The sequence below is a fragment of the Myotis daubentonii genome, chromosome 19, assembly GCF_963259705.1.
Source record: "Myotis daubentonii chromosome 19, mMyoDau2.1, whole genome shotgun sequence".
NCBI lineage: Eukaryota > Metazoa > Chordata > Mammalia > Chiroptera > Vespertilionidae > Myotis > Myotis daubentonii.
In genome coordinates this window covers 10,857,669-10,882,236 of record NC_081858.1, presented here as the reverse complement: position 1 = coordinate 10,882,236, position 24,568 = coordinate 10,857,669, and the positions used below count along the sequence as shown (strand labels likewise).

Here is a 24,568-nt window from a genome sequence, read left to right as displayed (position 1 = left end):
AGTTATTCAGTGTCTGGTAAGTTAATGTTTAAGAAAAAATATTTTTATTAAAATGTTCTATTATTTTATGTTAACAATTACTCATTTATTTCAGCCCTTTGTCTTCAGCATGTCTCTATCAAAATAAATCTATGTTTCTATGAAAAAAAATAAAATAAAATAAAAATACATGACTGCCTGACTCATGGTAGGAAGGGGCTGACAGAGAATAAGATTTAGAGTTGTTTCTATAGGAGCTTTGAATAAATATATATTTAAAACCCAAAAGTAAGGATGCTTTTACAGGTCAATCATTTTCTTATTCTGACTTTAATGGAACTCCATGCAAATAGCAAGGAAAAAATTCATAACTTATCAATAAAAGTATAGGCTTTTTCAAAGAACAAAAAATAAAACCATAAAGTATTTTGCTTAGGTGTCAGTTTTTATAGTTATATTTCTTGCCTGACACTAGACAAAAAGGAAAAAAATCAGTCTCACAAAAGTATTTCAAGCCTCGCAAGGCAGAAAGAAATCCCAGACAATTAAAGCGGTGTTCATTATTCGTTCCCACCATGCATTACTTACTTCCTGAACACCACATTCAAAACACTTATTTTCTTCTACTGGCTCTGGAGTTTGACAGTACCGGCAAACAGGGCACCTATCCAAGACACCAAAAGATAATGACAGATTAAATAGAAAACAGCTGTTATACAACCCAACAGTAAAAAACTTAATTTTAAATACTCCTCTAATATCTTTTATCATAACTAAAAATAGCACTCAAAATATACTTCTGAGCTATTTGCAAACAAAATGAAGAAAAAAAAACACCCAGAATCTTGATAAAGCAGAGGAAAGGGAGAAATCTTCATCTGCCTCATACCTTTTCCCACTCTCCTGTCTAAAACTTACATAATCAAAGGATTACATAATGGGCTAGAATTAGGGACTTGAGACAAGTTACTAATTTTTTCATGTCTAGGTACCCATAAGGTATTTTTACTTTAAATAATCTACCTTATACCCACTTTGAAAAGTTTAATTTAAAATGAATCCAGTCCTCTCAAGGTTGCTATTAAGAGTTGAAACTAGCCGAAACCGGTTTGGCTCAATGGATAGAGCGTCGGCCTGGGGACTGAGGGGTCCCGGGTTCGATTCTGGTCAAGGGCATGTGCCTGTGTTGCGGGCGCATCCCCAGTGGGAGATGTGCAGGAGGCAGCTGATGGATGTTTCTCTCTCATCGATGTTTCTAACTCTCTATCTCTCTCCCTTCCTCTCTGTAAAAAATCAATAAAATATATTTTAAAAAAAAAAGAGTTGAAACTAAACTCTAGTAAATTTCACCAAATTAAAAATAAAGTAAGTCAATGTACTTCCTGAAATGCACATGACACATATAAGGAAAAGGAACATCATGTGGAAGAAGATACCAGCGCTCTGTGAGTACTCAAGTTTCAATTTACAAAATGCAATAAAAACAGCAGTGAAGTCCTAGCTGGTTTGGCTCCATGAATAGAGCGTCGACCTGTTGACTGAAAGGTCCCAGGTTTGACTCTGGTCAAGGGCACGTGCCTGGGTTGCAGGCTCGATTCCCACTGTGGGGTGTACAGGAGGCAGCTGATCAATGATTCTCTCTCATTATTGATGTTTCTATCTCTCTCCCTCTCCCTTTCTCTCTGAAGTCAATAAAAATATATTTAAAAAAACAAACAAAAAACGACGGTGAAGCCAAACTCATAGATACATAGAGTAGAAAGATGGTGACCAGGATCCAGGGGATAGGAAAATAGGAAGATGTCAAGGGATACAAAGTTCCAGTTACGAAAGACGAGTAAGTTTGTAGAATTGGTGCACATTAATTGACTACAGTTAATACTATACTGTGTACTTGAAATCTGCTAAGAGGGTAGATCTTGGGTGTTCTTACCACACACACACACAAAAAAAAAAAAGGAAAAAGGGAAATGGTAAAAGTATGAGTGATGGATTATGTTAATTGGCTTGGTTGTGGTGAATATTTAATATTTCACAATGTATACGTAGATTGGGTCATCAAGTCATACATCTTAAATATATAATTTCTGACTGTCAATTATACCTCAATAAAATTTAAAAAAGGGACACTGAAAAAATCCATTAACCCTTTTCAATTATACTTAAGGCAAAGTAACTGAGTTAAGTACTGTCCATTAATATTTTTGTCAGATGGGCAAAGATGATACAAAGTGAATTATTGTTGAGGCTAACTGAATTGGCACAAGAAGAAAGAATGCTCAAGAAACAACTAGTATCAGTTTGTTACCCAACTGCATAAATAAAACCAACAAAAGGAAATCAGCAGGAAGAACACAGAGTTCTTGTCACAGAAAAAGAATCTGTGTTGCCCTAGCTGGTTTGGCTCAGTGGATAGAGCATCAGCCTGTGGATTGAAGGGTCCCAGGGTTGATTCTGGTCAAGGATACATGCCCAGGTTGCGGGCTTGATCCCCAGTAGGGGGCATGCAGGAGGAAGCCAATCAATGACTCTCTCTCATCATTGATGTTTCTATCTCTCTCCCTCCCCCTCCCCACTCCACCTCCCAGGAATCAATAAAAATATATATAAAAAAGAAAAGTCTGTGTTCCTAAGAGAAAGTTAAAGGATCCAGTCTGTCTCTTTCTTCAGTATCAACAGAAAAGACAGAAGACAACTTGAAGAAATAACGAAATGGCAGCTGGTAAGCAGCAGGCGTCTTGTCAAAACTAGAAACTAGCCCTCTGCCATCCCTGTGGTCTGTGTGGCAGCTGTAGTAGTGGTTGGATAAGAAAACAAACTAATTCTGAAATCTAAGTGTCAGAATGGCCTTTGTGAACTGTATGTATGACCCTGAGAATGAAAAGGAAAAAGGGAGCCCAGCCTGAGTGGCTCAGTGGTTGAGCGTTGACACATGAACCAGGAGCTCACGGTTCAATTCCCAGTCAGGGCACAAGGCCCGTTGCAGGCTTGATTCCCATTAGCGGATGTGCAGGAGGCAGCCAATCAATAATTCTCTCTTATCACTGATGTTTCAATCTCTCTCTCCCTCTTCCTTCTCTGAAATCAATAAAAACATGTATATTTTTTAAAGTCAAATACTTGGACTGGTTCACTTTTGGTGGTGGCTATTTTAATTCTGGGAAAGGGTAAGAGTGGGCTTTAATAGGGTTGGGAGACGAGCTCGCTCCTGTACTCACGTCGTGTCATCCCAGCGCTGCAAACACTGACTGTGGAAGCTGTGGTTACATAACGTGGTGAGGATGCCATTCACGGACTCATCCATGCGCTCCAGACACACCGTGCACTTGGGGAGCTCGGTCAGATCCATCACAGGGAGACTGGCACCCTAGAATGAAACACCTCACATAAGCCTCACTCTTCATCCACCAGTTCTAATTTTTTAAAACAACAGTTTTCCTATTGCCTTTTGACTCCTGGAAGGATATTCTCAACATTATTGCTCTGTGAAAATAATTTAAAATTTTTGTTCAAGCAACAAATACTGATTGAGCGCCTCCGATCTTCCCAGCACTGTGCTAGGCACTGGGGATACAGAGGAGAACAAAGCAGAAAAAGATCCCTGCCCTCACAGAGCTGACATTCTAGGAAGGGAGACTGCCTTCAAAACCTTAAAACAGAGAATCTAAAATGTCAACAGACTCCTAACTCTAAGTGTAAAGGTCTATGATTATAACAGAATACAAATGAAGAAAAGCAGCAGAATCTGGCTGGCAGGTGTGAGTGTCAACCTATGAACCAGGAAGTCACAGTTCAATTTAGGTCAGGACACATGCCCAGGTGGCCAGCTCCATCCCCAGTAGTGGGTGTGCAGGAGGCAGCCAATCAATGATTCTCTCATCATTGATGTTTCTCTCTATCCTTCTCCCTTCCTCTCTAAAATAAATAAAAACATAATAAATTAGGATGGGGATTAAGGGTTGATATTTAAAATAAAAACACTTCTTTTAGGCTCTAGGCAATGTTTCATTGATCTAGAATAGATGAACCTAATTTTCAATGATACAGATAATATCCTTTTATTTATTTACTTACATTTCTGGACAATTTTTAAAACAGACATAAAATTCACCAAAGTATACAATTCAGTGGGTGTTTATTGTTTTGTTTTGTTTTTTGGTTATTCACAAGTTTGAGCAACCATCACCACAACCTAATTCTAGAACATTTCTATCATTTTGAAAAGAAACCTCGTTTTCATCAGCAGTTACTCTCCTCTTACCCCGACCTCTGGCAATCATTCATCTACTTTCTGTCTCTATGGATTGGCCTATTTTGGACATTTCCGTAGATATCTTACTGTTCAACTTTATACCATTCTGATATGTATATCAAATATAAAGATTATTCATACTTACATCTTCAGATTTCAGTACTTCAGCCCTTTCCACATAGACCAGCTGGCAAACATCATCTTCTATTGAGTTGAACTGGCGGCCATTGCATGCCATATAAAAACTATCTGCATCAGCCTAGGTACACCAATGGGGAAAAGAAAAAAACTGAGAGCCTGAAAACGCGCTTTATATTCAAGATGCATAGCTTCAATTATTCTCTTCATTGTCTTTTAAAACTTATACTGGAGAGAGAGAAAAACAACGGCCAAAAGTAACATCTACAGAAGCAGGAAGCAGGTTCATAGGCTAATCGAACTCTGCAGCTCAATATCCTACATCTCTACAATGTTTCCTGACACATGATAGTTTTACTGGAACAAGAAGAAGCTACTAATGTGTAATAAACTGACAGCTAGTATAATTTTATTATTCGACCAGCAATGGTCAACACTTCCCTTGATAGCAGTATTTTTTTCTCCTCTAGTCAGCACTTTCATAGCAGCTGAAAGCAAAACACTTATTTTTGCAAAGCTTGGAACCAAATCCTAATGGAAGATTGTTAGGGAATAGTCATTTTCAAAATATGTCAGCATCTATGTTCAAAAAAATAAAGGACATGTGGAACTGGAATGAAAAGCTAAGATCTCGTCAATAAACCAAGTAATAATGATACATGATAAGGATCCCATAAGGAAATTTAAGCAACCCAGTGTGTAATACCTAAAGCAAAGCTCTTGGCTAAAATCAAGATGAATGAGCCTTTGAAATACTAAGCCTCCTTCCCTTGGAGTGAAAGATAGATGGAATTAGAAGAAAAAGTCCCTTGCAAAGGCATAAATGCATTTGTGAATATGGACACAAGTAAATCAAACCTAGACTAGCCTTAGTAGAAAGTAACAAAGAGATGATTTCAGTTTTTAAACTCAGTAATTTTTAGAGGCAGCTAGAGGCCAAGGCTTGTCTGGGTTTCACTCCCACACGGCCATTAGCCCAAACATAGGAAGTTGTGTGCTTTGGCCCTGTCAATGTAGACAGGCTGCTTGTGGGGAGGAAGGGTATCTGCAAAAGGAAATGCCACATTGTTAACATCTAAGAAGAGATTCAAGTCTGTAGCAGGCAAAAATTGTCCTGCAGGTCTACCTTCATGGGGCTCTGAATCTTTAACAGCAAAAGCTTACAATGAGCTTTTCACAGCTTTAAATGTCATTCTAATGATGTAATCAAGCATGGATTCTTGATTATTTATGCTTTCTTAATATGAGCAAGGGAGCTAAACAGCTGAGAAAGGACAACCAATTCTGAACAGTTATATTTAAGTGGGGGGTAGGGAGGTTTTCTTTCAGGAAACAACCTAGTGTACAGACTACAATTCACTTTAACGTCAAAATGTTAAGAGCTAGTTCTTCGATAATACATTTTCTTTAATACTAAGAAGAGGCAATCTAATGGCTTCCCCCATTCTTTAAGAGTAATGACTTCTTGCCCTGACCGGTTTGGCTCAGTGGATAGAGCGTCGGCCTGCGGACTCAAGGGTCCCAGGTTCGATTCCGGTCAAGGGCATGTACCTTGGTTGCCGGCACATCCCCAGTAGGGGGTGTGCAGGAGGCAGCTAATCAATGTTTCTAACTCTCTATCCCTCTCCCTTCCTCTCTGTAAAAAATCAATAAAATATATTTAAAAAAAAAAAAAGAGTAATGACTTCTTCCTGAAATGTTTACAGATGAGGAAGCAGCACAGTGAGCAAATGGATTCATGTTCTGAGGAAAGTGACAGGCTGGGAATGAGGGCCACTGGTCAGCTCTTCGGGGTCCCAAGCACCAGGAGCTGCGCCAGCTGAGTGAGGAAAGGAAGACCCGACCCCTCCTTGAGCCTCCAGCTCTGTAAATGCTCACTAAGCGACTATGCCTCCTCGGAGGAAGGAACAAGGTTTGTGTGACACAGGGCATGTGATGAATTCTATTCAGCACCAGATAAATTAATCCTTTCTGGAGGGAGTTGTTTATACCGAAGAAATGTATTTTTTGAACACACTGATCTCTTCTTTAAAATCTTGGTATTGGAAATGTAGCTTCACTTTTCCAAATATTTACTGAGTACCTAGCATATGTCAGTAGAAAACAAAATACACATGGTTCCCACTTCAACCCACCACTGAAGTGCACAAAAGCATGAAGCCAACTGGAAAATTCGCAAAATAAACAACTCTTTTATTTAAAATGTTTGCACTGTATAGAGCCCAAAATTTAAAGAAACCAGCTTTTGTTTTTTCCTTAGTCCTTGTTCCTACTGTTCCTGTCTCAGGATAAATTTGAGAAAAAGAAAAATCCATCATGATCAAGGTTCCTTTATCATCATGAAGATCACTATACTATTGAGAACATATTTTTACTTCTTAAAAGAGGGGTCTTGCTGGGCCACGGTTGCTCAGTGGTTGAGTGTAGACCCATGAACCACGAAGTCACGGTTGGATTCCTCATCAGGGCACCTGCCCGGGTTGTGGGCTTGATCCCCAGTCTGAAGGCAGACGATCAATGATTTTCATCACTGATGTTTCTATCTATCTCTCTCCCTTTCCCTTCCTCTCTGAATTCAATAAAATATATTTTAAAAAAGAGGGGTCTTCAAGGTTGCCCTAAGCATGCAAGTGAAAACGAGCCAATACACACTATCCTCTCAAAAGTTTTGTTCCCCAAGAAATATGAAATTGAACCTCCTGTCTTCCTGTGTCCTGATGAATTACAAATTCTTTAACTAAAGACTAAATTTCCTAAAGGTTACAGTAAACTTTGTGAGCACATCCTATATAATAAAAGGCTAATATGCAAACAGACCAAACGGCAGAATGACTGGTCACTATGAAGTGCACTGACCCACAGGGGGCAGATGCTCAACGCAGAAGCTGCCTCCTGGTGGAGTGCACCAGAAGCCAGGCTCGTGGCTGGTGAGCACAGTGGCGATGGCAGGAGCCTCTCCCGCCTCCATGGCAGCGTTAGGGATGTCTGACTGCAGGCCCATGGGGAACGGGCCTAAGCCACCAGTTGGACATCCCCCAAGGGCTCCTGGACTGTGAGAGGGCACAGGCCAGGCTGAGGGACCCGCCCCCGCGAAGTGCACGAATTTTGTGCAACAGGTCTCTAGTCTCTTTATAATACCTCCAGCATAAAGCTGAGGCCAAAAGAAATTCATGAGGTTATAAAAGATAGAGAGAAGGTCCATTTTTTTTATTATTTTTTATTGATTTCAGAGAGGAAAGAAGAGGGAGAGATAAAAACATCAATGATGAGACAGAATCATAGATTGGCTGCCTCCTGCACGCTCCCCATTGGGGATTGAGCCCACAACCCAGGGATGTGCCCTTGACCAGAATCAAATGCGGGACCCTTCAGTCCACAGGCCAATACTCTATCCACTGAGCCAAACCAGCTAGGGTGGTCCATTATTTCTTAATAATAATTCTCTGGTGAGAAAAAGGAATAAGAATATAGCCCGGCCAGTGTGGTTTAGTGGTTGAGTGTGGACCTATGAACCAGGAGGTCATGGTTCAATTCCTGATCAGGGCACATGTCTGGGTCACAGACTCAATCCTCAATGGGGGCATGCAGGAGGCAGCCAATCAATGATTCTCTCTCATCATTGATGTTTCTATCTCTCTTTTCCTCTTCCTTCCTCTCTGAAATCAATAAAAATATATTTAAAAAAAAATACAGTTAGCTGCCCAGGCTATGGAGTCAGGCTGCCTGGGCTTCAATTCCCAGCTCTGACAACTATTAGCTGTGTAGCTTTGGGCAAGGGACTTATTCACCCTTGTTCCCACAATTACATAAGTAACATAACAACGTCTACTTCATGGCATTATTGAGAGGACTCAAGGAGCTAATGCATGAAAAGCACTTAGCACAGGCCTGGCATCTATCTAAGCAAGTGTTTAACATGTGGTAACTATTGAGTCTATTATTTTCATTAGGACCCAATATTAATTTAATAACACCAAGTCTTATACTAGGAGGGTGCTTGTAGGCCTTAGAAAGTCCCTGATAGGATGAGCCTCTGACCCTAAGATCCAGCATTAACGATAATACAACTCATGACACCAAAGTCAAGGGTTCCGTCCTCATGGGGAAGAGCATGCAGTAAGCTGTTTCAAAGTTTTAGAAAACATTCATCAACTTGAGCAACCTGCACTTGATCAAAAGACAGAGGTACAGAGCCAATGCATGAGTACAAAGAAAATGTATTAACAGTAATAGCAAATTCCCACAGCATTATCTGCACACTATGAAGCACTTGTTAGAAGAAAATTTGTGGGTTTATTAGACTTCAGACTAACAAATCTAATATGTTCTTAAACATTTTCTCCAATCTGTTTCTGTGATTTTTCCTTTTTCTGATCGGCTTTGTTAAGTAGGGGCAATAACTAAATTACTGCCATTACACAATTTCTTGCAGACAGTGACTGCCTCCCCTTTCCCACACTTTCATACCACTCCTTAAGGTAAGAGGGGTACATCCTAGGACAGTGATGGCGAACCTATGACATGCATGTCAGAGGTGACACGCGAACTCATTTTTTTGGTTGATTTTTCTTTGTTAAATGGCATTTAAATATATAAAATAAATATCAAAAATATAAATCTTTTACTATGGTTGCAAATATAAAAAAATTTCTATATGTAACACGGCATCAGAGTAAAGTTAGGGTTTTTCAAAATGCTGACACGCCGAGCTCAAAAGGTTCACCATCACTGCCCTAGGGATTAAAAGTGAGGGGTCAATCCCCAGCTCAGTCACTTACATGTAGCTATGTGTAACCCTGGGCAAATTCCCAACCTCTCTCAGCAGCTAGTTTCCTCATTTTGTAAAACAAGGATAACAACAGTACTTATCTACCTCACAGGGTTTCTAGTGAGGATGAAATGCGATAACTCACATTAAGCATTTAGCACTATGAATGGTACAGAACAAGTAGTCTATCTTATTATTACTTTTACCAGGTTTAAAAGGTTTAACATACCACTTGCCCATTTATTGCAAAACTCTTCACTGACCTCGGGTCTCTTGACAATGAAAGCAGTTGTTTAAGTGCTTTTCCATTCTCAACTTGTAGGACAGTTGAAACATTTCTTTTAAATGTCTCGTTCAATGATAGGGTGCTTTGGAAGGTTAAAGGTAACAATTGTGCACCCTCTTGTACACAGAACTCCATTCTAAGTGTTCTCTTTCTGTGGGGCATGGAACAGATAATATAACTCTCACTTCTCTTAACTTCCTTCCCATGAACAATGAATGGCTGCTACTGCTGTCAACACCGGATTTTCTATAACGAAGAAGGAAATGCCTAGTGGATCTTGCGTCATGGGCTCCTTTTCACCCACCAGTCTCAGTGACCAGTCAGAGACAAAGGCAAATTACCCTACAGGAACACCCATCTTTGCCAATCTGCAAATGAGGTGAGATTGAAGTAATTTTTGACAAAGCCGCATTTCAAAACTAATGAATAGACAAATATAACAGGCTATTAAAAAAAAACCACACAGATTGAATGAAACCTACAGATAAGGTAGGTCTTTAATAACCTGGATAACACCTAAAGCTTACCTCATTTTTATATGCATAAAGAAATATGCATACTCCTAAGAATATCTTTCTAACATCTTTAGAACTGAGACATGTAAAGTATGAGTTATAATGCACAAGTGCTTTTAAAAACTGAAAATACCACCACTCTTTCAGTGTTTGTTTCTCTATTCCCTATTTCCAATCAGAATTCTAGAGCATCTTTAATACATCAAGGAATGTCACAAAAATCCCTCGTCACCAAAATTTTTTAAAAAAAGAGAGATCTTATTTTCTAAAATGTGCCAAAGAAGGTCTTTTAAAAAGAGCATGAAAGAAGCAGGGGCACGAGTGTTATAATGGCAAATTAATAATTGCTGTCAACTTTTAAAAGTTTGGAAACTATTGTTCTACTGGAATAGTTACTATTGGATAAAAAAAACCAAATACAACCCTAGATTTCATACCAAATCTGATTTATAAAAAGTATGGGTATGAATTAGAAAATTCAGTGTCTGCTAATTAATTTACAAGTAATTCTAGAATTACAATATCCTAGAAGATAAGCTATGAATCTTAAGTGCAAAATGCTGTAAACCACACACAGCTAGTATTATACAATTTCAAAAACACAGTTTCTGTGGCAAAGAGATTTTTAATATATCTTAACTTTTACCTGTGCACTAAACTTTATCAGCACCATATATTGATTTGGAGTAGAGTCTCTGATGATTTTCATTTGTTCAATTACTTCATTAAATGGGGCGACAAACTTCATAAGGTCATGACTGGTCATTGTAGCAGGGACTGTGAGAATACACAGCATGGCACTGCGCCTCACATCTTCTTTTAAGGAGGTCATCTTACTAATAAGACAATAATTAGACTGTCTTGAATAGACGTATAGTTAGTTCACACAACACTAATTAGACAACTTTTACGTCCAATAGGAAAAATAAAACATGTAATACTTCACATATCAATTAAACAGCTTATTATTTTATTTGAAAATCCATACTACATAGGTAAATGCAGAATCCCTTAAATATATCTGCCATGGAGTTTAAGGTAAGCTTCGTAATGTTCTACATTACACACACCAATGAAATTTTTAATCTTTAGTTAAAAGTTTGTTATGGTTACAAATCTGCATTAGGCAAATTTGCAGTTTGTTGTTTTATTTTAGTTGTTCTTGTTTAGTTTTTTAAATAATAATCTCTCACTCAGCTGGCATGGCTCAGTGATTGAGCGCTGACCTATGAACCAGGAGGTCACGGGTTCTCCCAGTTAGGGCACCTGCCCCAGTTGCGAGCTCGATCCCCAGTGTGAGGCATGCAGGGGGCAACCAATCAATGATGCTCTCTCATCATATCTCTCTCCCTCCTCCTTCCTCTCTGAAATAAATAAAAATATATATTAAAAAAAATCTCTCATTGTGTAACTTGGAAGCACAATGCTAACTCTGGACTTCTCTTAAGGGTCTAGAACAGGGGTGGGCAAACTTTTTGACTCTAGGGCCACAATGGGTTCTTAAACTGGACTCAGAAGAAGGAGCTGCGGCCGTGTTTCCAGATGTTGCCATGTTAACACTGCTGCTGGTGAAGGAGCGGAGGGGAGAGCAAGAGAACCCTTCGCTCTTTTGGCCACGGCTGGTCTAGAAGATAAAAGAGCTCTAAATATAAGAAAGAGAATTATGAACCATGAAGATGTGACTCTGAAGATTACAGAAAGTGTTGCTGGGTTGTAATAGCTGGAATGGGGGTGGGGAGGATTCTCCCTAGCCTTTTTGAAATGGTGCAAACTCACTTCAACAGCTGTGATTCCACATGGCTACCTGAATATTCTGAGTATTCACTATTTCCCTGTAGGAACTTAGCATCCGAGTTAGGATAAGGACAGCCTTTAAAGAAATCAATTACTAATTATCCCAGAAGCTGATGGCCCAGCTTATAGATTTAGTCAAACGCTTCCTTTCTGTTGGCCTCCTGCAAGCCTACTGCTTGGACCACAGAAAAGGGTAAAAAGAGGTGATGAAATTGCTACCATTACCTGATTTCTTAGTTTCTTTCATAAAGATTTGGTGGGGATATGAGACTACTGTGATGTTATGGATCATTTGTAATTTTCCTTTGCTATCTTCTTTCCTTTCCCTTTACCAATCATCTTGCATGCCTACCTTCTCAGGGAATATTTTCTAGGAAGGCCATTTACACATTTCTTTTATAAGGAGAAGCTCTGACCCAATCTACAAGATTAACCAAATGTAAAACATTTAAGAATTCTCTAACACACAATATATGAAAGTACTATGTTTTTGAAGCTTAAAATACACACTTCCCTTCAGGGTAAAAGATTTTTCTCCTCCCTAAGGCAAAAAATAGACCAACTCAAAAGGAAAAAGGTTTTTCTTACTTTGTCTTATATAGATGCATAATACCATGAACTATTTCAACTGATGGATTTCCACTGAAGAATGAAATCTGGTCTGGAAGCTGTTTGGATGGAGAATCGGGAGCAGTATTTACACTTTCTTTACTTTGATCTTTACTTTTCTGTGCAGTGGGGGATGCTTCTGAAGACTTTCTTTCTTCCATTGCAGCTTTCAGGTCATCTTTCACAAATCAAAAATTAGCAGATTATAAAATGATAGGAAATATGCTGAAGGATTCTAATTAGATTAAAATTTTGAGTCAGAATAATGAACTCTGACAGAGAAATTGTCATGTATTAAGAACTACATTCACAGAACAGCCATGTTTTGGGGGCATCTCAACTTGAAAGTGCTCTTTCCTCCATAAAAATCCCATTATCGCCCTCAAGGTGACTCTTACATCTATCTATCTATAATAATAAAAGGGTAATATGCCAAATAGACCGGATGTCCTTTCTGATGAAGCCGGGGCCAGAGGGAAGCAGCCGGGGTCCTTGGTGCCTGCTGGTGGCAAGAGGAGGGAAGATCAGGTCCCAGGTGCCAGAGGGAAGCCGGTGCCAGCAGCCGGGGGAAGGCCTACTCTTGCACAAATTTTTGTGCATCAGACCTCTAGTCCTATCTAATAAAAGAGAAACACGGTAATTAGCCATACGACCGCTACCCTTCCCATTGGCTAATCAGGGCAATATGCAAATTAACTGCCAGCCAAGATGGCGGCCGACAGCCAGGCAGCTGGAAGTGAACATGAGGCTTGCTTGCTTCAGTGACGGAGGAAACCAACGTTCCCTGCCAGCCTTGCCGGCCTCTGAGCTTGCAGTTTGAAACATTGTAACAAATATAGAAGCTAAACAAAACCCCAGAAACCCGCTTTCAGCCAGCTGGGATCTCAGAGCTGGAGTTGATACAGAGTTTTGATTATAGAACCCAAACAAACCAGATACCTGCTTTCAGCAGGAGAGGCCTCAAAGCTGGAGCCAGAGCTAAAGCTGGCCCAGAATAAAAAAAAAAAAGAAAAAAAGGAGCAGTTGGGAGCTGCAGTCACCTGCCAGCCTGAAAACAGCCCTCAGCCCCTCACCCAGACTGGCCAGGCACCCCAGTGGGGAGCCCCACCCTGATCCAGGACACCCTTCAGGGCAAACCAGCCAGCCCCCACCCATGCACCAGGCCTCTATCCTCTATAGTAAAAGGGTAATATGCCTCCCAGCACCAGGATCAGCGTGACCGGAGGGCAGTGCCCAAACCCCCTGATCGCCCTGCGGCTCTGTGTGTGACAGGGTGCGGCTGCCCCAAACCCCTGATCGGCCCTGCTCTGTGTGTGACAGGGTGCGGCGCCCCAACTCCCCCCTCTCCCCCCACGGGCCCTGCTCTGTGTGTGATGGGGTAGAGCCATAACCTCCCCATCGGCCCTGCCCTGAGTGTGAGAATGGCGGCGCCCCAACCCCCTGATCAGCCCTGCTCTGTGGGTGATAGAGGGCGGCGCCCCAACCCCACCCCCACAACAGGCCCTGCTCTGTGTGTGATGGGATAGAGCCATAACCTCCCCATCAGCCCTGCCCTGAGTGTGACAGTGGTGGTGCCCCAAACCCCTGATCGGCCCTGCTCTGTGGGTGATAGAGAGCGGCGCCCCAACCCCCTGATCCGCCCTGCTCTGTGTGTGACAGGGGGGAGCTCCCCAACCCCCTGATCGGCCCTACTCTGTGAGTGACAGGGGGGAGCTCCCCAACCCCCTGATCGGCCCTACTCTGTGAGTGACAGGGGGGAGCTCCCCAACACCCTGATTGACCCTGCTCTGTGCGTGACAGGGGGTGGCGCCGCAACCTCCCCATCGACCCTGCCTTGAGTGTGACAGGGGGCGGTGCCCCAACCCCCCAATCAGTCCTACCCTGAGCGTGACTGAGAGTGGCATCGCAACCTCCCAATCCGCCCTGCTCTGTGCATGACAGGGGGCGGCGCCCCAACTCCCCAATCGGCCCTGCTCTGAGCCCAACCAGGGGCTGCACCTAGGGATTGGGCCTGCCCTCTGCCACCTGGGAGCAGGCCTAAGCCAGCAGGTCGTTATCTCCCAAGGGGTCCCAGACTGCGAGAGAGCACAGGCCGGGCTGAGGGGCCCCCCTTCCCCCCCCCGCCCCCAGTGCACAAATTTTTGTGCACCGGGCCTCTAGTATATATATAAAAGCCCAATATGCTAAGTGTCCGCCTGTTCAGTCAACCGCTCTACCAGTCTCTATGATGCTCACTGACCACCAGGGGGCAGATGCTCTGACTGGTAGGTTAGCTTGCTGCTGGGGTCCAGCCTGTCCCTGATCAGAACTGGGTGAGAGGGGCCAGACACGCCCTGGAGCCCTCCCACAGTCCCTCCCCAGCCTCTACAATATTTCTACTAATTAATTTCCTTTCGATGTGCATGAATTCGTACACTGGGCCTCTAGTTTGTTAATATCATAATAAAAGCAGGTGCCTTACATCATGTACTTTTAAATAGGACAAACATTCAGAGCTATTAAGTTTGAAAACCAACCCTACCAGTTCTAACCACCTCCATGCTGGAGATGTAGTAGACATCCACTCATCCACTCCCCTGGCTGGAGTGAGCTGGCAGAGCAGGGAGAGACACAACATGTTTATTTGTATTCACTCATGATCTGCCACTGACCTAGGTGGTAAGTAGCTCTCCTCACTGAATAGAGTTGTCAACCCAGATTGTTAGGATTAATTTAGAAGAAATATTTGGGGAAGTTGAAATGTGCCTTGGCAATCTCATGTAAGGCACACAGTCAGTGAAAGATAAAAGTATGATAAAAAGCATGGGCTCATTGACCAACATGTGTAAACAGGCAACCAGAGGTTTACGTTACAAAAGAATCTAGGGCAGGAGTGGGCAAACTTTTTGACTCGAGGGCCACAAACTGGACCAGAGGGCCGGAACAAAAGCATGGATGGAGTGCTGGTGTGAACTAATATAAATTCAAAGTAAACATCATTACATAAAAGGGTACGGTCTTTTTTTTTTTTTTTTTTTTAGTTTTATTCATTTCAAAGGGGCCGGATCCGGCCCTCGGGCCGTAGTTTGCCCACGGCTGGTCTAGGGTTTTATAAAGCATACCTGGGTTGGACTTCATGGTCTCAATGATCACGTCTGTCATTTCTCGACGGCCAAGATGCTGATGTATGATTGCTGCTTTCTCCCCTGGTGACTTCCCTTCTAAACAGGCTACAGCTGAAGCTAGTGTCTTCTCTTTGATCTCCGCATCGGACATTTCCCCGGCTAAAGAACACATGAATGATTAATACCTGATAATAAAACAGGCTCTTTTCCACTCTTAATGTACCCACCGATAGGTTTCCCTTTTCTCTGCTGCTTTCCTGACGACGCCGTTGCGGTGTCCATCTCACTCACTTCTGGGGCTCCTGCAGTGCCCAGCAGTCAGTCAACACCCAGTGCAATAAATTCAGAAACGCGGGGCTGTTCTAGGGAAATCATTCACTTCTAAAGCAATTTAATGAGAGCAACCCCTTCAAGGAGGTTTGACAGTGATTATGCCCAGATGAACCAACCTTTTTGTAATACCTAGTAAAGCACAATTGTGTGCTGAACCCAAAATAAAGTACCAAATCATTATCATTAATAAAGAAAACTTACAAAAAGTTTTAGGGGTAGCCTTCTTCAACACCCTGTATCGGAGTCGTCATCTGCCAATCTGTGATCACTGTCTCCAGTCAATGGAAAAGGAATTTGGAGACGTCACTGAACTATCCTGACTATCAGGCCCATCAGGGCAGAGACCAGGCCTGTTGTGTCCACCGCTCACCCCACAGCGCCTAGCACGCATTTAAAGATTCCCTGAATAAATGACTGAGCCATGCAGAAGGGACCATGTGGCTAGTGCAGGTTTGGTGGACTTTCGGAACCCAGAGATCATTTTTAACCTTTAAAGATTGCTCCTCGCCCATAAAATAATACTCTATCTTTAATCTGCAGTTCCAACATTCACATACTCAGGGAAGTCTCCCACTGACGCCACCCCTACCTGCCCCCCCCGCCCCCCACTCCACCTCCCGCCCCAAACCAAACGGCGCCTCCTGCAATAGTTTTCCAGACTGTTTCTTCTCCGCCTTCATAGTGGTGGTTCTCTCTTTATTCTGTAATTAATTCACCCGTCTCCCCCGGGAACTGCTGGTTCCATTACGGCGGGGACCATGTCTGATTCTGCACACAAACTACAGCTCAGCAGACAGGGTGCGTTGGGTAAGCGTTTCGGGGTGAATGTTACTGTTCGGCAATGGTCTGAGGTCCAAGGAACGGCCACGGCCGCTCTCACAGCCTCGGGGGGTCCTGGGGCCGGCGAGGAAGGGCTCCGGGTCTCCGAGGTAGAACCCCAGTCTCCCGGATAAATCCCGGGCAAGTCGTTTAATCACTGGGTTTTCCTTTCCCAGTTTGTGACCAGGGGCATCCACCAATCTAACCAGACAGGGTTGTTAAGACAAAATACACACAGTCCAGTTATGGGCTATAGGAAATGCACCAACGTTAATTACAGGAACTGCCAGTGTTACAAGGCGCCTAAATGAGTAGTTTTTTTCCAAAGAGGAACGGTTTAAATTAACCCAGGGACCGTCCGCGTCGCTGGGAATCCAGTCCCCGCCTTCACAAAGCCGAGAGGAAAGCGACTCACAAACTCGACTGTAACCGAGGGCGGGGCAGCGACACGCCAGGTGTAAACAGAGTTCCCGTGGGCGGCGGCAGGAGGGAGGGTCGGGCAGGGCCTCCCCCCGGAGCCACCTGGGGAGGCCCCCAACCCCTCAGCTTCTTCCTGAGGCAACAGCCCTGCCCGGGGCCCTCCCCAGGCCCGTCCTTGCGGAGGACAAGTTCCCCCCCCCCGGGGACCAGGCGCCGGCGACGCGCGGGGCGGCGAGGCCGCGGCACTCACCCGCGGCGCTGAAGCCGAAGCCGGCGGGGACGGGCGAGTGTTCCGCGAGCTCCAGTCGGATGACAACCAGTGACACACTCATAGGGCAGGCGCTGGCCGGCGCGGGCCCCGGCGGGCTCAGGAGAGGCTGGGGGTCGAGCCGAGAGGCCGGGCGGCCCGAGGCAGGCAGCGCCGCCACCACCTCAGCGCCGCTGCCGCCGCCTCGGCGCAGCAGCTCCTCACGCCACCCCCCGAGCCGCCACCACCTCCACTTCCGCCTCCCGGCCGCCGTCGCTGACCCGCAGGGTTACGCATGCGCGGGCCGGCGCGCGCCCCGATTGGTTGGGGTGGCAGCCGCGTGACCAGCGTGGCCGCTTGGAGCCGGAGCCCCCGGGACCGGATCTCGCTGAGGTTGGGAAGGGGGGACGGCGTGGGCATGGCGGGCACTTCTTCCCCCCGCACGGGGCCGATGGGCGGGTTGGCGCCCAGGCCCACGTTCACCTACCCGACAGGCCTGGCCTTCAGCCCCCCTCAGCTGATGGCGCGGGGACTCCCGCTCCGCGAGGTCCCGAAGCGTCCGAGGACCCGCGGTCTGCAGAGAGCTCTTGGCCCTTTCTCCCTGTTTGACCGCTAGCTCTAGCTTGAGGCAGGGTGGCTTTGTGTCGGCCGCACTTTCCGGACGGGTCCTGAGACTCAGGGGAATCCACTTCTCTGAGGGCCCGGGGGAGGAGCAGGGACTCGATTGCTGAGACGCCGGCTCTATCCAGGGTAAGGCTGGCTGCGGATCTGGGTCCTGCTCCCCGCCCCATCACTTCGCAAACGTTTGCGGAGAGCCGCGGGCACTGCTGGCACGGCATCCGTGAATAAGACAGACACCCAGCTTCTTTTCGTATGCAGCCGCCCTTAACCACTAGTTGTGTGACCTTGATCTAGGTTTTGCATAAGATTGGAATAATACCCTCATTCTAAGTATGCTATCATGTCTAGATGTGTCACAGCACGTCCTGGACATACGAAGGTAGATCTCGGACATACACCTTGTGACTGTGCCCTATGGAATGTGATTTAGTATACACTGCTTACCTTAGGGTTTCTCAACCTCTGCACTGTGGACATTTTGGGTTCTGATCATTCTCCCCGGTGTGTGTGTTTCCTATGCTTTATAAAGTGTTTAGCAGCACCCCCGGCCTGACCCTGAGGTACTGGTGGCACTCCCCAAGTGGTGGCAAACAAAATGTCTCCAGACATTGCCAAAGGTCCCCTTGGGGCCAGAATTACTCCCTGTTAAGAATCACTGGCTTATGAGAAAGTACATGTGCCATTTGCACATAGTATGTGCATATAACATGAGACCTCGTGAACATTTTATAGTATTTTACAGTAGTAGACAACTTTTTTAAAATATATTTTTATTTTTTTCAGAAAGGAAGAGGGAGAGAGAGAGAGAGATAGAAACATCCATGATGAGAGAGAATCATTGATCAGCTGCCTCCCGCAAGTCCCCCTCTGGGGATCAAGCCCACAACCTGGGCATGTGCCCTTGACCGGAATCAAACCTGGGACCCTTCAGTTCGCAGGCTAACGCTCTATCCACTGAGCCACACCGGCCAGGGAGGTAGTAGATAACATTTAACAGTGTGCCAGGTCCTAACTTGAGTGCTTTACATACTTTACCTCATGTAACAATGACTTTATGAGACAGGTACTATCATTATTCCCATTTTACAGAGGAGTAACCGGAGGCTGAGAGAGAGAGAGAGAGAGAGAGAGAGAGAGAGAGAGAGAGAGTGAGAGACTTGCTCAGGATCTCAGTAAGTGGAGGAGCTAGAATTTGAACCAGGCAATGTGAAGGTATGGAGAAAAGGCAGTGAGAGTGAGGAGAGAAAAAAAAAAGTAACATAGTCCCATAGCCCACCTGGAAAAAGAAAGAAGAGCCCCTCCAGAGGGAATGGGAGTTCACCAGGCCAACAGCAGGGAGAGGCAGTTCAGTCGGTGGACATGGCAGGTACCCTGGCCTAGAAATACAAGAAATCACAGCATTTTCCTTCGCTGAAGAAAGTATTGGGAAGTGGCCAGAACAGAACTGTCCTCCCTAAATGGAAAGAAGAAGCAAGCTAGTCATGGGAGCATTGCCCATCATCCATTAGTGGGAGTATGTGGAGGACAGTGTCCTCAGTGAGGATGAAAGTCAGTCCTTCAGGCCCCAGAGACACTTCTCATCTCTGTTAAGCCCTCACACAAAAGCTGTGGATGTTTTGGAGCCTATAAATAAATTTCTCCTTCTGTTATAAACTTTGGCCTTGGCATAGCAACAGAAGTAAAACTGAAAACACCAACCAACCTCTAAATTTTTCATTTCAAAATTCACTTCCCAGTTCAACAAATTTCTAATTACATGAAAAACACAGTATATAAACTTGAAGAGTTACTCCTTAAGAATCTCTCCTTTAGATTCTTAGTTTATTGAATCCTTATGGTGGCCCTAAAATGACTCTTTTAAACTTGTAGGCTGTCATACCAATCTGTTTTGCTGTAACCTGATTTTCAGTAAGCTTTTTTTAAACTGTAGAAATCACATAAAAAGCTTAAAGAGTTTCATGAGGGCCCTAGCCAGATTGGCTCAGTGGATAGAACGTCAACCTGCGGACTGAAGGGTCCAAGGTTCAATTCCGGCCAAGGGCACACGTCTGGGTTGTGGGCTCGATCCCCAGTAAGGGGCGTGCAGGAGGCAGCCGATTAATGATTCTCCCTCATCGTTAATGTTTCTCTCTCCCTCTCCCTTCCTTTCTGAAATCAATAAAGAAATATATTTTTTTTAAAAAGCAAAATAAAAAAGTTTCATGAGGAATGACTACAAGTTGAATTTGCTTTATTTTGTTTCCCCCCAGCTTTTTATATCAGACCTATAGAAAAGTTTAAAGAATAGTATAAGATCTCTCAATATACTTCATCATATACCTTTCATCTAGATTGATTATTAACATTTTGCCACATTTGATTTATCTCTCTACATGTATCTATCTACGTGTGTGTTTGTGTGTGTTATATTTATACTAGGGGCCCGGTGCACGAAATTCGTGCACTGGGTGTGAGGCGGTGGGGGGGGTGTCCCTCAGCCCAGCCTGCCCCCTCTCACATACTGGGAGCCCTCAGGCGTTGACCCCCATCACCCTCCAATCGCAGGATCAGCCCCTTGCCCAGGCCTGATGCCTCTGGCCTAGGCGTCCGGCCCGGGCAGCGGGGACCCACAGCTGCAGCGGCCCCGCGATCGTGGGCTTCGCTTTAGGCCCAGGCAAGGGGCCCCTAGCTCCTGGGACTGCCAGCTTTGACCGTGCCCAGCTCCCATCGCTGGCTCCACCCCTACTTCCTGCTATCACTGGCCAGGGCGGCAAAGGCACCTGATTCTCCGATCATGGCTGGGGGGCAGGGCAAAGGCAGCCCCAGGGCCGCCTTTGCCCTGCCCCCCAGCTCTTAGCTCCCCCCTGGGTTTCTGATCACTGTCAGTGGCAGGGGGCTTCTTCCTGCTTTCCCTTTCGCCTCCCTGCATTGTGCCTGCATATGCAAATTAACCGCCATCCTGTTGGCAGTTAACTGCCAATCTTAGTTGGCAGTTAATTTGCATATAGCCCTGATTAGCCAATGAAAAGGGTATCATCGTACGCCAATTACCATTTTTCTCTTTTATTAGTGTAGATGTTTGTTCTTTTCTGAAACTTTTGAAAATCAATTTAGGAAAGAGGCAATGTTAGGAGGCCATTGCAGTCATCTGCAGGAAGGGTGATGGTGTGATGGTGGCCTCATAAGTGCTAGGAGGAGCTGAGTACAGGGCATCTTAGGAGTATACAGGAGAGACTCATCTATCTTTTCTGGTAGCCAGAAGAGGTTTCAGGACGGAAGTGACAGAGAAACTGACCTAAAGGACAGTTTGGAAATAGCCAGGTAACAAGTAGAAGGGAGCATCACAGGCCAAGGAAACATATGAAAGGCCTGGTAGCAGGAGGTGAACGTTGGTTGAGAGCTACACATGGATGTGTGTGTCTAGATCATCCAGGTTAATATTGTGGACGAAAGGGGCCACATACTAACCTGACAAGCTCAGGGGAGGCCCGCCTGGCGGTCTTGCAAACTCAGAGACCTAAAGTAACCACAAAGGATGGTCTGAAATTTAACTAAAGCAGTTTTGGTGGGCAGTTACGTCCTAGGCCGGTATCTTCACTGACAAGGTTAACCTTTACCTTAACTGAGCCTATCTGTCTTTTTGCATCTATGATAACACACCCTTGAAATGTCTGGGTAACTTGTAATTTCCCTTTTTCTGGAGCCCCTGGGGCACAACCAAATGTGCTGGGCGCCAGGACAGATACCACAGAGTCCTTCATCATCATGTTAATTGATCCTGCACCCACCTAAGTGTGTGTCCATCATTTTACTTCTTATCCAGTCCCAGGGGTTTCCCTGCTTTGCTTTATCCCTCCTCCTTAATCTGTCACCAATGAATTTCATGTAACCTACCTATGTCCTCCCTTTGATTGCAAATGTATAAATACAGATGTAACCCCGCCATTCTCCAGAGCACTATCTCAATTCGTTGAGGTTTTGCTTCTCGGCATACGTCGGCAGTTTGGCTCAAACTCACAACAATGGTTTACAGGTTTCAATGGTTTTTACGTTAACAATGGGCAGCTTGGTGAATGGTGCAGCCCTTCACTGAGCTAAGGAACCCACCAAAAGGAGGTGGGAGGGCGGAGATAGAGCTCAATTCTGGTTGTGGTTCGGAGTGTTTGTTGGAGATCAGTGATGTCCAGGTGGCACCCCTGCGCTCCAGGATGGAGGTCTGGGTGGAGGCAGTGAAGGCAAACTGTGCCCTTTTCCTTCTCACACAGCTTTGGCCTCAACATGTGCATAAGGCGGCTCTTCCGGCCCTCACATCTCCAGTGGGCTTGGAGGGCAGCCTTCCTGAAACACAGCCAGCGCGGGCACCAGGGACCCTGGCGATGGACACATTCTGGAGGCGGCCCCTACAGAGCGGTCATTTTTGACATGGGCGGAGTTCTCATTCCTTCTCCAGGGAAAGTGGCTGCAGGTGAGCTCTTCGTTCTGTTTCACTTTTGGAGACGGGGGTGGGGGTGGAATGGGAGTGGGGTGGGGCGTGGAGGGTGGGGAGGAGAGACAGAGAGGAACATTTGGTCAGCAGTGTGTCCCGGTGGGTGATATTCTGGCTCTTGAATCAAATTCTAAGCACCACTTAGTGGTTGATTATGTTGAGCAAATTAATCTACTTCCCCCACTCTTAGTTTCCTCATCATTGACTTAGGTCTAACACAGCGGTTCTCAACCTGTGGGTCGCGACCCCTCTGGCTGTCGAACGACCCTTTCACAGGGGTCGCCTAAGACCATCCTGCATATCAGATATATTCATAAGAGTAGCAACATTACAGTTATGAAGTAGGAACGAAACTAATTTTATGGCTGGGTCACAACATGAGGAACTGTATTTAAAGGCGAGAAGGTTGAGAACCACTGGACTAATATGAGTGCCTACCTCTTTGGGGTTTGGAAAGCAGAGTGTTCCGTTCACCTAAAATTCTCAATAAATGACAAGCTGCCGTTGTTATGGGTAGGATTTAACTAGTATCTTCCCCTGTGAAGTGTGCGGCTTCTGAAATCTTGAACTCTGAAAGCCTCACCCTTGATCCCAGCCTTCCCTCTTCCACCAACTTCCTCTAAACCTTCCAGAGCAAACCTCTAGTCTCTGATCCTCTCTTTGTCGGGCCCCTCCTGGTTTTACATTTTTCCTACTTAGTTCAACTCACTTAAGTTTGACTAGTTTTAGCTCTAGCAAAACAGTGATTGAAACAAAATAGAGGTTTATTTCTTTGGCAGGAAAGCCAAGGTATGTGGTCTGGGGCTGGCACGTTGCTCTGTGATACTAAGGACTCAGGCTCTCTATTGTGCTGCTCTCCCGTGAGTTCATTTCCAGTATCGCCTCACGGTCTGACTTGGCTGCATCACCTCCTGCCATTACGTTCTCATTCCAGCCAGCAGGAAGGAAACAGGGCCAAACAGCTGTCCCTATCCTCTGACCTGCTATGGTGGCTGGTTGGCAATGCTCCGTGTTAAATGAACTGAAGTACAGGCCTAGTGGTTTGGCTCAGTGGATAGGGCGTCGGCCTGCAGACTGAAGCGTCCTGGATTTGATTCCTGCCAAGGGCACGTGCCCGGGTTGCGAGCTCAATCCCCAGTAGGGGGCGTGCAGGAGGCAGCCTACCAATGATTCTCATCATTGATATTTCTCTCTCTCTCTCTCTCTCTCTCTCTCTCTCTCTCTCTCTCCCCCTCTCTCCCTCTCTCCCTCTCCCTTCCTTTTTGAAATCAATAAAAATGTATTTAAAAAAAAATTATCTGAAGAGGAAGATGATGCTTACAACTTCAGTACAGACTATGTATAATGTAACTTTGTCCTCTTAGGGGTTTTTTGTGTTTTTTACAATTCGAACAAACTGTTCTGTGTGTATGATGTACCAGTTTGTTTCTGGTATGACAAGCTGTGTAAATTTTGTAAATGTGTGTCATAATATAGTCATTTAAAAAAATCAGGCAATGTAGAAAGTGTCTGAATTCCATAAAGACAGTTGATCTCTTGTACACTGAAAAAAAAAAAAAAAATGAAGTCCAGATTTCCTATGCTCCTGGGTAAAAAGTTACCCGGCTGTGCAAATTGGCTGAGCCAGCTATTTTTTTTAGTTCCAGGGACAGCTGGGCCCTCAGCCTCTCTATTCCTCCACTCATTCCTCTCTCTTTCACCGCAGCCGGGCTGTTCCAAACACCTCCCCCTCCAAGTCATCACACTCCCCCACCCCAAACCTTCAGACTTGGCAGACAGAGAGCATAAAGGTCCCTGGGCGGGAGTCTCCTGGACTTTCTCTAGAATATCTTGAGAACCTATTTGCTCCTCTCCACCTGCACTGCCTCTGCCCATTTCTATCCCTGTCTCCTCCCACCTGCCTGATCCCATCAGCCTCCTAACTGCTCTCTCTGCCTCTGGCCTCTGGGTTTTGCGCCACCCTCCAACCAGCCCCCAGGATTACCTAAAACACAGATCTTATCCCTTCACTCCCCTGCTTCAAATCCTGAGTGCCTGCACTTTGTCCCTTAGATTGGGTCCAGAAGCTTCTGCCTGGCATTCAGCACCTCTCGCAATTAGCCTTGTATCCTGGTATCACACCGTTTCCTACTGTGTGTCCCCATTCCAGCTGCCCTAGACTACTTGACGTTCTCTAAACTTGCCAAACACATGTACAGTGCGGTGCCTTTGCAAGCTC

General features: G+C 45.0%; 2 protein-coding genes across 7 annotated transcripts in view; one reads left to right on the top strand and one right to left on the bottom strand.

Moving 5' to 3' along the window:
• Positions 1-17,413, bottom strand: part of BRAP (BRCA1 associated protein) — a 33,091-nt gene extending 15,678 nt beyond the window's left edge. For 3 of the 4 annotated variants that reach the window (XM_059676356.1, XM_059676353.1, XM_059676355.1), the window contains exons 1-7: positions 17,268-17,413; positions 15,443-15,604; positions 12,321-12,519; positions 10,585-10,774; positions 4,377-4,490; positions 3,198-3,346; positions 568-643 (exon numbers count right to left, since the gene is read on the bottom strand). In XM_059676356.1, coding sequence (XP_059532339.1) covers positions 568-643; positions 3,198-3,346; positions 4,377-4,490; positions 10,585-10,774; positions 12,321-12,519; positions 15,443-15,604; positions 17,268-17,349 — 972 coding nt within the window. In that variant the 5' untranslated portion in view covers positions 17,350-17,413. Of the gene's footprint in view, positions 1-567; positions 644-3,197; positions 3,347-4,376; positions 4,491-10,584; positions 10,775-12,320; positions 12,520-15,442; positions 15,605-15,979; positions 16,159-17,267 lie in introns of all 4 variants that reach the window. The other variant, XM_059676352.1, reaches the window with a different exon arrangement.
• Positions 17,414-17,521: 108 nt separating this feature from the next.
• Positions 17,522-24,568, top strand: part of ACAD10 (acyl-CoA dehydrogenase family member 10) — a 35,696-nt gene continuing 28,649 nt past the window's right edge. The window contains exons 1-2 of one of the 3 annotated variants that reach the window (XM_059676346.1): positions 17,522-17,657; positions 22,130-22,329. In XM_059676346.1, coding sequence (XP_059532329.1) covers positions 17,560-17,657; positions 22,130-22,329 — 298 coding nt within the window. In that variant the 5' untranslated portion in view covers positions 17,522-17,559. Of the gene's footprint in view, positions 17,658-17,695; positions 17,837-17,869; positions 18,015-22,129; positions 22,330-24,568 lie in introns of those variants that run through there. The other 2 variants (XM_059676348.1, XM_059676347.1) reach the window with 2 other exon arrangements.